A 15,129-nucleotide genomic window follows, 5' to 3' on the forward strand; every position below is an offset into this window, starting at 1 on the left:
AAAATGCGGCTCATTACTGGCTTTTGTTTGTACGAAGGCCCCTGAAGAAAGGATGGCCCACAAAGGGGCTCTGTGGGCTTGCAGAGCCTGGCAGGACAGCAAGTTTCTGGGCTCTCAGATGACGCGCTCGCCTTGCCAGAACGTCTCGGCTCCTCGTTTTCGAGGGTTTTGCTTGTGGCGGAGCAGCGGGCCTGGGAGAGCAGCCTGGCACAGGCCCTCCCTTGCGCTGGGGATGCTCAGAGGCCTGCGACCGGTGGCACGACGGGCACCGAAACACTGAAAATTCCAGTAAAACGTGAAAAAACCCCAAACTTCTCCACAGGGAGGGGGATCAAGCGCTGCACCGGCCGCCCCCAAAGGGCGTAGGGGCCGTCGGAGGCCCCACAGCCCGGGCGCGGCTCCGGCCGGCCCTGACGGGGCTGCGCCTCCCGCCGCCGCCATTCCGCGCCTCTGCCCCCCGCGGGCGACAGCGGCGGGACGGCGGCGCGGCCCCGCCGGACTACACTTCCCAGGCGCCCCCGCGCCGCGCCGCGGGTAGGCGTGGCGTGGCGGGGCGGCGCGGAGTCTGCCGGGAGTTGTAGTCGCGGCGGGGCGGCGGGCGGGGCGGGGCGGCGGGCGGGAGGACTGCACGTCCCGGCGTGCCCCGCGGGCGGTGAGGGGGCGGTGGCGGGGGAGGGGCGGGCGGTCCCTGAGGGAGCCGGAGGCGGCGGCGGCGGCAGCGGCGATGTCGGTGCAGGTGGCAGCCCCCGCCGTGGAGCTGAAGGAGCTGAGCGGCCCCATGGATAAGGCGGCGGGGCCGCCGTGTGAGCCGGTGACCGCTCACCCTCCCGGGCACGGCGTGGCCGCGGCCCCCTGCCCGCTGCCGGCCGCCGAGCGTGAAGCGGCCCCGGCCCCGGCGTCCTCCTCCTGCGGCGGAGAGCGGCCTCCGCTGAGCGGCTGCCCCGGGCTGTCCGCCGCCGCCGGGCTGCCGCCGGGCGCCGCCAAGGTGCCGCAGGCTTCGGCCATGAAGCGGAGCGACCCGCACCACCCCCAGCACCGGCACCGCGACGGCGGCGACAGCGGCGGCGCCGCGGCCGAGGCGCTCGTCAGCCCCGACGGCACCGTCACCGAGGCGCCGCGCACCGTCAAGAAGGTAACGGGGACGGGAGGGGGGGGGGCCTGAGGGAGAGCACCCCCTCCCTGGGCGTGGGGACCCCCCCGGGGCTTTGTGCGCCCCGTCCCGCTGAGCGGGGACCCCGCACCCCCACCGGGACATCCCCGGGGGACGCACGCACCCCACCGGGGAGGGGGATCCGTCCCGGTGCTTGGGGACGCGGCGGTGCTTCCCTCCGGGCAGGGACCGTCCTGGCGTGGGGGGTCCCCGGTTCGTGTGTATGGGGTGTCCGTGTGCCCGTGGGGCTGCTCCCGTGGCCGTGGCTGCGTTTGGAGGACACGCTCCTCCGGGGGTGTGGGGTCCCATCCGCTCCTTGTGTCCCCGCATGCCTCTGCCCTATGGGTGAGCGTGGGGTGCACACACAAAGCGTGGCTGTGCCCACGGACATGTGTGACCAGCGTGATCCTGCCCCGGGGGTCCATGTCACCTCTGTGTGTGCCCGCAGATGTGCCTGCCTCGTAGGGTACGTGCTTGCTTACACACTCGTGTCCACCAAGGAGTGTAGGTACACGCTGGGTGTGTGTACACTGCGCTCCTGCACACCCGGGTGTGGGTGTGTTTGCAGGGAAAAGTGTGTGCCAGGTACGTGAGGTCCCGGGTGTGTGTGGGTTCACATCGAGTTCGCGTCCCCGGGGTTATCTGCTCGCTTGGAAATACGGATACGCACCAGATAAAAATGTACGGAGAAGTGCCCGTCCCATTGGTATGGGAGGGATAATCGGGGTACCCAGTGTGCACACTGGGTGTGCGTGTGCCTCTGGGTGTATGGCTGGGTACACGCTCGCACACACCCAGGGGTGGGTCTGCACAGGGTGCCCCGTCCTCAGGGGTGCCCCTGTCCTGGCGCTTGCCCGTCGAGGTGTATGGGCGCACGCTGGGAACACGCGGACCGCAGTCTACCCGGCGAGCGCATGTTGGGCACGCACCTATGGACGTGGCAGGTACGCATCGTCCCCTCCAACTGTGCCTGTCCTGTGAGCACGTGCCCGAGCGTGCATCTGCCCCATGGGTGTGCTGCGGGCACTGGTGTGTAACCTCTGGATGCATACATTGTTTGGGTATATATACCCCTGAGGTATACGTACAGGAGTACCCATAGCTGGTTATGCGTGTGTTTGCAACTGCTTTTGTACTTGCACGTGAATACGCAGGCATAGCTGTAGCTATACATCCACTTGTGTATATATGAATCAACTTGCGTATATATGAACCCACTTGTGTATATATGAACCCACGCATGTGGAGGTAAGTACGCAGATCCAGGGGTAGCTGTGCACGCTTAAGTAATGCGTACTGGTACATATACAGACATGCATATAGATACGTACACACATACAGGTGTGTATATGCTATAGCTATATGTATGTGCGACATATACCTTCACATGCAGGGGAAGTATACCTGCAAGTTTACATGGTTAGATGTCTATAGGGATGCAAACAGGTGCACACGCATGCACTATCAGTACACATGTACGGATACAGGTGTGCATATACGTGTCTATAGCTGCACAAACGCTGACAGATATAGGCATATATGCAGCAAGCTACACCTGCTCTCCTTGAATGCCTACATATGGGTGCAAAGAAGCACCTTTGTGCATATAGGCACGCGTATGCCATGTGTTCAGGCCCGCACTTGCACCTTTGCACATCTGCCCACACTCAGCTGTACAGATGTAGACATCCTTATAGACACAGATGCATTCAGACGCACGCAGACAGCCCCATGCATGTCACGTATAGACATCTCCATGCCTTTGCATATGCAGGTATGCGCATACCAATGTCCACCTATAGATGCACCTAAGTCTGCTCTCTGACCTGTTCTCGTAGATACATCCATGTGTATCCAAGCTCCTCAGGTGGATACACCCATGGACATATATCCCCCCCACTACAGAGAGTATCTATGTACTCTCCTATAGATACAGCCATACATCCCTCTGTGGTATGAGAAATGCACGTTTTCGACAGAGATTACTGAGAAGGAGCAACCTGAGTTGTTGGTGTCTGCACCCTTCCCGTCGGAAATTGCAGGAGAAGGAGTTCTCCCCCATGATGCAAGAACCTTTTGGGGAATGTAGGGGAAGAAGGATCCCTGTCATAAGGGGAATTTCCCTACTCATGAAACTTTGGGGTGAAGACTTCCTCTACATATTGCTGGACTTCCACCCTCTTTCATTGTTGCTCTAATATTTCCTCTCCCTTCAGAAGGCCCAGGATGAGGGCTTTTGTCTCCATAATTGTCATCTCCTTCTGTGTGACTTCCCTGAAATCGGAGTCTCTGTAAGGCGAGGTCTGCCCATGAAGAGTCTGGATGGAGGGCTCCTTCATCCCCTTAGAAGTCCCTGCTGGGGGGGAGGGGTCAGTTCCTCGGTAAAGGACATTTTTCCACTAAGATTGTGACTTCCCTCCCCGGTGTCTGGAGCCCTCTCCGTTTGATATCCTAATCCAATCTCTCTATTTTTAGAGACCCTCAGGGTATCCATATTTCTCCTCAAATGTGCTTCTAAATAGTTCTAAATACAGTACTTCTAAACTCCTCCCTTATCCCTCTCTTTTTTTCTGTTAAACAACAAAAAAGGGTGTCTCCTTGCAAACCTCACCCCCCCCCCCCCCCCCCCCCCCCGAAGTCCAGCTCTTGTCTGGCGAGAGGAGCACAGTGTTAGTGACACCGTGACATTTGCATCACTAAGTCTAGGAGGGAAGGGGAGTATTGACCGTAGGTGATGCGGTCGTTACCTGAAAAAAAGTGATGGAATCTGCATCGAAGGAATCTGCATCCAGATTCCTGGAATCTGTATCCACCCTGGATACTCCTGGTAGCAGAGAGTGCCTTACAAGAGAGGAGTAAAGGATGCCAGGCTTTCCGGAGAAACCTGGATGCGGGAGGAAGAGCCAGCAAGCTTACCCAAAGCTGGCTCCCTTTGCTTTGGGTGATGAGTTTGTTTAGGAGCTGACAATCTGTCTGGTTGCTAAAGGCAGCGAGATGTGTTGATGGAGGGTATCTGGGAGTACATACTGTTCCTTCTCTTTCTTTTCCCCCGTACTGTTGCTTTCCAGTGACTTCAGTGTGTGCGTTCCAGAGACTTGAGAGCTTGTTAGGCATTTCATTTACCAGATTTACAAATCCAGAGTCCTTTCCGCCGTTTCTTAGGAAGTCATGTTATTTAAATAAAACACCAGATTTGGTAGCCATAAAATTGTTCCCAGTCCTGTGACTGAAACGTTGGGCACGCGGAGCCGAAGCATCTGTTGAAAGAAGGTTTAGTGCAAAAAGAAGTCTAAAAGAAGCAGATAAATTTTTTTAGTCAAATCCAATAGAACTTTGCTTTAGTACCTGAAGTAAAAGTCTGTTTAAAATATATAAGCAAGATCATATCAAATTTGTAGTGAAACCAAGTAAACTGTAGTTCTTACAGTGTTTGCTGGACAAAAAATCTCTGTAGATTTTCTTGACTGGTTTATATATTAAAAGTACTGGGTTTTCTGGGTTTTTTTTCCTTTCCTTGAAATTTTAACATGCGTTAAGTAATGTGTGAGCTAATGTTTATTTCATAGTTCTGACACAAGCACAGAGTTCCCAGTAAATAGCCGTGACTGTTCTTTCCTCTAATACCGCTCTTATTTTAAAACTATTTTTATGCTGGCTTAGAATTTTACTTATGCCTGTCTGCCTTTAGAGGGGCTAATTAATATTTTGCCTTGATAGAGCAGGGACAGTAAATGTGCCCGGATTGGCAAGCGTTAACAGCTTTGCAAGTTTGTATTTTTATTTATTTAGGTGATTGCTTCATTTTGTTGTAATGTTACAGCTGATGTATAGTCCCGATTCTGCAGTCTTGCACGCCTGTTCGTACAAGAAATGATGGCACTCCTACAAACCCAGAGGTCAAAGTCAAGTACGCTGGGCTTGTCTTCGTGGTACCTGCGGAGGTGGTTCCCACCAGATCTAGGTGAAGATCTCTGTAATCACGTTTTTGTTCTCTTTGGATTCTTGCCGTAGATCCGCGCTCTCAAGAAATGGCTAGAAGACCTCATTTCTGAGATGACATTGGACTTGACTTTTACAGCTAACTGTGACTAATGGATGTGGCTGTGACCTTTACGTGCGTCTACACAGGTAGATTTAGCCAACCCCTGCTTGTCCGGCGCTGCTTCTGAGCTCTCTGCCTCTGAGAAGGGCTGGTGAGTGGGTCTTTGACCTGTGTCTGAGGTGTGGGCTGATGGCTTGAGCTTCAGGAGTGGTCCAGATCTTCTCCTGCCTCTGACTGCATGTCCTGACGCTCTCCCCTTCCCCTCCTGCCAGGTTCTCGCGTGGTTCCGAGATGAGGCAATTCAGAGAGCTCAAACTCCGTAAAATTCCTCGCTTAATGTTGGGTTAGTTTTCTGTTGGCGTGATTCCCTCCAACGTGGGGTCAAGGAAGAGCCGGGAATGGTGCAGAAGTGGCACGAGCAGGTTGGTAGAGGTGGGAGAGATGGAAAAGGCTTCTCCAGCAGCAGCTGGATGCCAAATTGGCTCGGCTGCAGTGCAAGTCTGCACCCTGCGTGGCTGCTGCCAACTTGCTAACGTGACGGGGTGCTGGCAGCAGCTGGCTGGGGTGACTCAGGAGATGCGTGGTTTGTTCTGCCGTCCCCGCTCCCGGAGCAGGGTGAGCCACGGGGCTGAGTAACAGTTTCAGGTGTCCTGGGCTAAACTTATCCGTGGATGTGAGTCAAGGCCCTGAGTCACATGAATGGTTTACGGTTTTAGATTTGAACGTGTAATGGTGTTCTGATGATTAGATGATCGCTCATTGGCTTTGGGGGGGTGGTCACGTATGTTTTGTGTTATTGCTTAGGGTGTTCCTAGATACAAGTGGCCTAAAGTCACAGAACTTCTGGAAATGCTGTCGTTAGCGTGCGTGGGGTGGGACCCAGTAAGGGGCTGTAATTAAGACTCCCAAACTGATTAGCCGCGTGATCTTAGCCTTGTAATGACAACTCTGTGCCCCTCTTTCTTTGGCTGAGAGAAGAACATATACTTAAACAGACGCACTTCTTGGTTTAATGTTTCTTAACTACTTGGCAAGTAAGCCTTAGTAAATGCTTGCACACCATACTGGGAAGTTTAAACGACAGCAATTGTGTAGCCGCAAAGTTTTATGTTAAGCACATACCAATTTACAAAACGAAAGATTATTATTTTTTTTTCTGTCCCAGCCGCTCAGTACAGAAAGCACAGCTTATTCCTTGAATTTCAAGCTGTGTTCTTTTGCTCCTTAACATCATTAAAACAGAGGTTTTCGAATTGGAAGGGATTGATTTGCTGGTTTGTCGGTGCTGTTGATTCATTTAGTGGGCTAGAGCAGAGCACAGCTTGCTTTTCCAGAGCTACGCCGCCTCTGCAGTGCCAGCGGCTGTAGAAAGCTGTGGCTTTTGTCTGTGGGCAAAGCAGAAAAAGCAGGGCGTAGAGGTATATGGTAACGAGGTGCACATCCTTGTGTAATGTCACTGCTCGAGTATAACCTTTGTAAAACTCCTTGCTGTGAAATTCGTCGGTGAAGGGATTACATCAAAATAAATGCCTGGTGCTTGCTAGACTGGCACATCACCTGACTGGTGAGCTGTGAGGGGAGGTTTTATTCTGCTAAGACTATAAATGACTCTCATGTGGCTTGTCTAAATGATGATTCTGACCTTGACTCCCAGCAGATTTCATTGCCTGCGATGGAAGTGTAGCTTTTCCCTTGTAAACATGTCTAAATTCCTTCTGACGTTCCCCCATCGTTTTGTGGGGTGGAGGGATGTTTTTTGGCAGGTGTGTGCCCCGTTAAGGATTTCTTACCTGCTTGTGCGTTGGTTTTCTGTTTTCTCGGTTTCATTCTAACCCCTCGTGATCACTTATGCTAGGTAATAAATGTTTCCCCTGAGGCTGAATTCCCCAGTGCTGCTAGTAATGAGTGCGGTTTGAATGCTATTTAGTAAAATCTTATCATTGGAGGCCATATTCTTTTATTACGTGTAATACTCGTGGGTCTGTCTCCCTGTGAATGTGTGCAGTTTAATTTTAGAGGGTGCCCGCGTGTGACTGCGTGGAACTGTGTACAAAGATCAATACGTCAACCTTTGGCATGGAGGCTCTGGAACAGAAGAGAAGATAAAAGAGGATTGGGGAAAAACCGATAGAAAAATAATGGCTGTGAGTGCGAGTGGATGGCAGGTTATAAAACGTAATGATGTGGAAATGAGAAGCCAGGGTGTGGTTCGGGGTACCTCAAACCTTGTAACCGTGAATTGGCAAACTCGGGAGGCTGCGGCACCGTACCTCTGTCCCTTTCTCGGGTAAAAAATATTGAAACACATAATGTTCTTTGTGTTTGTATCTTTCCTGGAGGGGCAGAAACCTGGTATTTGAATTTACAAGCAATTAAAAGCGTAATCTTAGCTTTGGCCCTGACTTGATGCTTGAAAGATGAGCAAGGTAAAGCAATTACGACTTTCGGAGCCGTGTTTGACCTTTTAGGTTTTCTTTTTAACTCTGTCTAGTGAATTGTAAAACAATGTGATGATTTAACTCAAACAAGGAAGAGGTGGAGGTAAAACTAAAAAGAAAGAAATGAGCCAGGTAGCTCAGATGTAATAGGCAGATTTCTCCATATGACCGAGCGACCTGCAGCGCTGGTTAAATTGAATACTAAAGATTGAAAGAATAGAATGGCTCCAAATGCTGTGCAGAACTACTGCTGTGGTAGGGTACGAAAACTATCCACCTAATTTTCTTCTTTGGCATTTATTTTCTTCTTCGATTTTGCAGATTCAAGCCAGAGATCCAAGAGTAGAACCTCGGTCATGTAAAGGAAACCTCCGCCCTGAAGTACGATGGCTGACGTCCTGTTGAATTCCTATATAGAGAGATGAGCTATAGGCAAGTTACAAAATCTAAATGATGAAGGGAAGAGAGACAGCCCGAGAAATAAGTTCCAGCCTCTAAATAAAAATACTGGAGGCTGCTTGCTTTACGTCCCAGCAAAACTGTTAGGTTCTAGGGCTTCAAATGAGCAACAAACTGACTGGGAGGAAAAGGGTGAATTAAGGATAAAATAAGCTTTAAATATTTCTTGCACAAAATCCTCTGTGCTCAGGTCTGCAGTTAAAGGCATTTGTAGGAAAAAAAAAAAAATCCCACTGAAACGCCTCAGTTTTGGTCTGGAGAAGCCATAGTTAAGTTCATTTCTTCCTTTCTCATCAAATGGCTACCAATGTCAGTTCAGGGTCTTTCTTGGTAGGAAGTTTGTAGATACGGGCGTAAGGTGGGCAGCCTTACAACCAGACTTCCGTAGGAGCAGTTGCTGTCAGACGCTGATGCAGGCTGCAGACAGAAAGGGAAAAACTGTTCGTGTTTGCAGTTGCAGCAGCAATCCCATCTTCTCTTAGAAGCAGTCTTCTCGAGGTTCAGATGAAATATTGCGATGAGATAAAAAGGAACAAAGGTTTAGTAAATTCTGTTTACTTGTTTTTGTTGTGCAGCTGTGGAGAAACTGCAGTGCCCGCTCGCAGGTGTGCTGCAGGCAGCGGAGAGAGGCAAAGTCGATTCTGGAAACCTAAATTCAGTGCATGTGTACTGCATTAACGGAAGACTTCTTGGGCTTTTAGCTTAATCCAAACTCTGAAATGGGAGAAGTCAGTAAGTGAGAAAATAGGACTGAGGAACATGAAATAATAGTTCTTCAGGGAGCTTTGAGGTCGAAGATTTAAAAAAAAAAACAAACCTAATTTTTTTTTTTTTGGAGAACACTTCTCAACAGACCGTTTCCCTGCTTAAGGCCTTGAAGCAGTAAATTGCTGTCATGCTTGTGCCCACTAGCTGTGTACTGAACACCTTTAAAAAACAGGGGGGGGTTTTGTTTCTAGTTATATTTTGGGAAGGCCAACGTTATCGAAGTAAGTTGGCTTGGCATTTTTTGCATCAAGAAATTGTGCAGGTATTCCTAGAGCAGGAATTCAGCCTCGCAGAGCTGTTGAAGAACTACTGGCTTCCTAACAAAACTTTGAAACTTCATATTTTGCGTAGGCACAGCTCATCTAATCTGTGCTTACTCTGAAATACGATTAATAGAATTAAGAATACTGATATTGGTTCTATCAGAAGTCGTTACTTCTTATTCTGCAAAAGTGTACGTGAAGCTGATTAAATTGGTGTCCTGATTTACAACGCTTCTCCCCAAGTATGAGCTTTTATACAGTTTGTGCTGTAGAGAGAACCTTTAACTGGTTTTTAATTTATTATAGTGTTGTTATTGGAAAGTACGTGTATAATTATATAAATATGTATTGAAATATTTCTTATTTTTATTGTAGTAGAAATATGCACAGATGTCTCAAGCGAAATGGTTGTGAAAGAGAGCAGAGACTTTCATGTGACTTTCCAGAAGACTCGGTGACCAGCAGGACAGTTCCCTGAAGTGAATGACATTTGCAGGGACTTTTCTGAGAATCGAATGACATGGTCATGCTTGTGTGCTTTTTATGTCTGAGATGAAAGGCTTTTCTCCAAATGTAACATTGGAGTGCTCTAAATAAGTGAGGATGGGTGAGAGCCTAGAATTAACGTTCCTCTGCACCCTCGAAAAGCTCACTGTGGCGCTGGAACGCTCTGTAAAGTATTTTCCTGCTTCTGCAAGATAGCACCGCTTCATCTCAGGTTTGTAGCTGGAGTATTGATGCACTGCAGCGAAGACCGTTTGGGGTTTCCACTATGAAGTGGAGAAGATCTGACCTTTTTCCCCAGATGTCTTGTGTCGTTATTAAATAGCACTCTATTATTGAAGCATAGTTCCCACTGACTTCAGTTGGAGCTGTGAGTGCTCAGCACTTCTTCAAGTTCTGCATCACGAGCCATGAGAAGATGATGATCTGACAGTTCATGGCCAGATGTGAAAAGTTTACTGAGGGTGTCTTGCCTAGCGTTGCTGCAGACATGCCTAAACAGATGCAGGCAGACCCACGTTTGCTCTGCATATGCTGAATTGGTCAGATATGAGTCACTTAATGTCTTGTTCTCTTCGGGATGCTTCGGCACAGCGCTGTGCATGAGCCGACGCTACCACTGTGCAGCTTCTGGACCAGAGCTGGCTTCTGTCCATCCAGCTTAAGCTCCAGTCTGTCTGCACCTGCCTGCGTAGACTTGCCTATAGCAACTTTGGCAAAGAAAAATACAGAATTTAATTATGTAGGGCAGCATTTAACAGCCTAACCAAAACCCCTTGTTCTTCTTGAAGTCTCCTGCCTCCTTCTCTCTGCACTTTGCAGGTTCCCAACAGGGGAAGCAAAGCATCAGCAAAGTCCGGCCCTGGAACCATGTTCTGTCCACTGATGGAGACAGGTTCTTCTGAAAGCAATAGTGTGTGCGCGCGCTTACTCGCAGCGTGTGCGACTTCAGGCTGAGTGAATGACCTTAATTCTGGGATTCATTATTGTTGGTCAGCTTTCCAGCCTTAATATTATTCTCATAGCATTTTTAGCGTTTTCCTATGTGAAACGTTGGAATGCTGCTGCGTGTAGACCTTCCTTTTAAATTGCAGGGGTGACAATGTTGGAGCTCCAGGTATTTTTTTTTTTCTCGTGGCAGAGCCTTAAATAGGCAGCCAGTTGCATTTTTCATGAGTGTCAGAAAGAAGAGGAAAGTCGGTTGAAAAATTAGTTAGCTACCCAGAACTGCTGAACCACTCGCTTTCAAATTTTATTCCAAAAGCAAGTATTTAAAAATAGAAGAAGTATGAACGTGCCTTCATCTGACAGTTAGGAAGCTTTGCTTGTTATTTACTTCACAGAGGTGAAGTGATCGGCATTTAATCCTGAAGGTATGTGAGAAAAACCAGGGAATGGACTGTTCCCACAAAAATGACTCAAGGACCAATTTAGGAAAACAGCTTACTGCAGTTCATGCTGGTATCTGTTCCCAGCAAGCTTTCCTTCCAGCTACCCAAAAGCTTGCTGACTCAGATTTGGTGTTCTCTCCATGACTTTAGTAATGGAGGTGGGGAAATCTGCTTGGATCCTTTTCAGTATCGGCTAAGATAATTTTTATTGTTTGCAGAATGCACTAACATGTGTTTGATGTGGATTTTTTTTTTTTAAACACCAGCCTTCTACGTTCTGGGATGAGAGATTACTGCCATAATTTCCAGCATTTCACATCGACCACTTAGGTATTAATTGAAGTGGCTTTTTGTAATACTAAACTGCTGTAATTTTTCTGCTCTTCACTGGCGTTGAATCCTACTTCAGTCTTGCTATCTGCTGTTAGCATGTGAGATTTCGAGAGTCGATAATAGAATCCTTTTTGTTTTCAAGTAATGTAAAAAGTAGTTGATTCTCTTCAAGATTTGATTCAGGTGCCTAAGGTATTATTACTTTTATGTGCTTTTAGTAAGTACGTCAAGGCTGATACTTGGCTTCCCGTGATGAAAGATGTGATAGAAATGAAAACGTTTGCATGCTCCCTTCGTTTGTTCAGCTTCCCCTTGGCCACTTCGGAGGCAGTGGTGGGCTGTAGAGGTGACGAACCAGGGTAAAGGCCAGAAGGCAAGGAGTAATATTTCAGAGATACTGAGTGTACGTATTATTTTTGTATAATTTTTTTTTTTTTTTTGGACTGTGATAAGCCACTTGGCAAGTTCAGGCAAACAGCTTGAGAAGCCGCAAGTAGATAGCTGGTGACCTGTCACTTTATTTCATGCCCTGTGTGCTACAGGGTGGATGCTTGCTTTTGCCATGCGTCGTGCATGCTGAGGAGGTGAGAAGTTCACAGGACTTGGTGACATTTGCTGTAACTGTTTTGAGAATTAGTCTTCTGCTAGACTGCTTTTGAAAGTCAAGACATACAGTAGTGATATGTCATGCTGCTGCGTTTTAAACCAGCCGGGAGAGGGAAAGAGAAACGAACAGGTTGGTCCAAGAGGGAGGCTTTGCTAGGGTCTGGGTTTGGGCACGTGTTTTTCTGTCTGTAAGGCAATACTTTCTCCTTGTGAAGTTCAACCTGGACCCCAGCCCATCCTCCGGCCTGCAAACCTATTAGAAGTGGATTATCTTTTGAATCACAGTAACCTGAAAATGAAGTAAATCTCAAGACGTTATCGTAGTTGGTGTCAAATCCCGTGTTTTGTTATTTCTGTACATGTTAAAAGATGCTTAATTCTTTAAATCTGAAGAGGAGTGAAGATGCCAAGAAGCAAACGTTCATTGCGGGTTTGTCTTTTTTTAATGTGTCACTTTTTTTTTTTCTGTGTAATTTTAAGATTTTTTTTTTTTTGGTAGGAAAAAGTAAGGACTAATTTTTGGAGCTTTAGAGTGAACCTAGGTTGGTCAAGAGGCAGGAGGAAAAGAATTATTTGCCTTCAAGAAGGACAGAGTTAGTAGTTTATTTGACCTTGGTAGCTGAATGTAACTTTTCAGTTCCTTTCGGTAATGTTAGTGGAAATGGCTCTTTCGGTAGCAGAGGTAGCAGCGGTATTCCTGAGTGCGCTCTGACTCCTCTCCCTGCCAGTCTGTGTCCAGGTTTCACCGGTCCTTCAGAAGGGAAGAGCGTTTGGAGAGGCCATCTGTGCAGTAAAAGCCAGTCCAGGCTTTCCTCTTGGCTATCAGTTACCGTGTCCTTACCTGATTTTTGACAAATATCATCTTGTGCCATTAACTCTCTTTCCAGAATACTGCTGCAAAGGTCGTTTTCCTGATGGCTTATGCAATGGCTCTCTGTAACCATGCACAAGTTCTCATCTCCACTCCACCAAGGACTTACCTGTGTTCTCAGACCTTTTCACAGCCTCTTCTTCTCTTCTCCTTGGGAAGTCAATGTCCTACTGTCATCCTTGATGCCAGCCCCCACCAGACATTTGTTAGCGCAGAAACGGCTTGCTTGGAACCGCATCTTCAGTATTGCCTTTGTGCTTTGAAGGAGGTTGGCACAATCATCCTGCAAAGCTGCCATTTATCCTTCTTCAGGTTCTTCTTTGTGGGATGTCAACAGAAGCCTGACGATGGCGAGGTGTTGATATGGTAACACCCCTCATCGCAGGGGGAGCTGGAAGCTACGTTAGCGTGCAGCTCGCTCGCTGTTGCACTCAACTAACCCGTTTTCATCCTTTTTCTGATACAGGAGTATAAAACTGAAGGAGATGGAGTATGGAGACTGAAGGCCTTGGGTTGGAAAGGAGTGGGTAGACAATACGGTTGATATTCTGGTCTGCACTAGAGGTGGAGGATTTGGTAGGAGTACCTGCAGCGCTGTGGTGTTCATGTCAGAACACAGCTCCCAGGGACTGGAATATCAGCTAATACTGTCTCTTTCCCTCTTTTCCTCTGTCAGCTTTTATCTGGCTATTTTCCTTATCTAGAACCCATAGTCTTCTGGGCTCAGGGCTGCTGTGAAGGCCAAACAAGCAACGCTTTCTCATCACAAAGCAGTGACTTTATTTCAGTATGCTAGGTCTTGCATCCTTCCAAACAGGTTTCCTTTTTCTGTGGTCGGATCAAGTATTAAAAGTCATCATAATTTACCTGTTAGAGCTAGAAGTGATTTTGTACACGGCCAGAAATGAAAGATTCCTAGCTATCAAGTAACAAAGCCCTAATACCATGCCAGAGCTCTGCATGAATATTAGCTATTTCCTCTGCTTCTGCTTTATTAGTACCGCTGTGATCTATTTCTTGTGCTCTGATGGATGTTGAGATCTAACCTGCTGCCACCGAGACTGATGACAGGAGAGCTGCAGCTTAGGATGAAGGTATTTTAGACTGCAGTCTTTTAAACACTGCTGTTAAGTATTGCTGCAATATCTACGGTCTTAGATGGAAAATCTTATTTCATGCTTAAATAGAAGAGTTGGGGGGGTGGTTTTGTTACCACCTTAGCTTTCCTGTGATAATCATTATTTCCTAACATAAGCATGAATTTTAGCTGGTCGGGAAAGAAAACTCTGGAGAGGAGAATAACCAAGCAACAAAATAAATAGTGGAAGAAGTGCTGAATAGCAGACTATCCCTGATTTTTGTCATCTGACTTTGTAATGCCTTTAAATAATGCATAGATGAGCACAATACAAGCAGAACAAATTAGGCTTCAATACGAGAATTGTGGGAGGGGAAATCTATTAAACTACTGTTGCATCTTCTTGCCAGAGCAGTGTCCTGCCTGTCCTGGGTAACCTCCCCAGTGCTGCTGGTGTTCACAGCTCCCATCAAACTAGTGGTACCTGCATATTCTAGAAATGCTTTTTAATTTCCTCTTTTGAGGTTTGCTAACTGAAGGCATTATGTTGCACATGGCAGACGTTGCCAGCTCTTACGGTTCTCACCTCTGTGCTTCGTTTATCAAACGATGAGGTATTTTGCTCGGCCATTTATGCCATTTTTGATCCATGTGATTCACCCCTAGCCATGTGAGTTGGAAGACATTGTAGAAAATGGGATTTTGTGGGACATTGTGAAGTAGCTAATCTTTTTGAAAGCCTCCGTTGTTTGCTGTGCAGAAATTAAGTCAAAGGAGTGCCTTGAGAGTGCGGCACAAACTGTATCTCGGAGGGTTCCCAGGCTTAAGTCAGTTAGGACTGTGCTGGTAATCTTTCAGGAGCGGAGGACTGTGTATACGGCTTCTGAATCTACTTTCTCTCTGATGGGATACTGCAAACAGTGGAAAAATTTCTCTTTCTGCTGCCCCTTTGAAAGCTGATGCAGGATCGTATGCGACTTACAGAAAACAGTCTGCAGGGTAGATCACCAAAGCTGATACCACTAAAGGTCAGGTTTTGCTGCTTCTTGTTTTGCCTTTGGGGAAAAATGCTGGGTTTCAGACATTTAAGGTTGGGAAAGAGAAATGTAACCTCTCCTACACTTTCCCGGAGTAAGAAATGGAGCTTCGTCCTGTTGTACCTAAGAAAGTGTCCATCCAGACATTAATACTGTAAGTCCAGGAGAAATTCCGGAGAGTGGAGGTTA

At 47.8% G+C, this 15,129-nt stretch overlaps 1 protein-coding gene across 1 annotated transcript in view; it reads left to right on the plus strand.

Annotated features, from left to right (window-relative positions):
- Nucleotides 1–675: 675 nt before the first annotated feature.
- Nucleotides 676–15,129, plus strand: part of AHCYL2 (adenosylhomocysteinase like 2) — a 104,270-nt gene continuing 89,816 nt past the window's right edge. Inside the window, exon 1 of the mRNA XM_075511220.1 lies at nt 676–1,132. Within this exon, the coding sequence (XP_075367335.1) occupies nt 725–1,132 (408 nt within the window). The 5' untranslated portion in view covers nt 676–724. The remainder of the gene's footprint in view (nt 1,133–15,129) is intronic.

Source organism: Mycteria americana, chromosome 1, assembly GCF_035582795.1.
Source record: "Mycteria americana isolate JAX WOST 10 ecotype Jacksonville Zoo and Gardens chromosome 1, USCA_MyAme_1.0, whole genome shotgun sequence".
NCBI lineage: Eukaryota > Metazoa > Chordata > Aves > Ciconiiformes > Ciconiidae > Mycteria > Mycteria americana.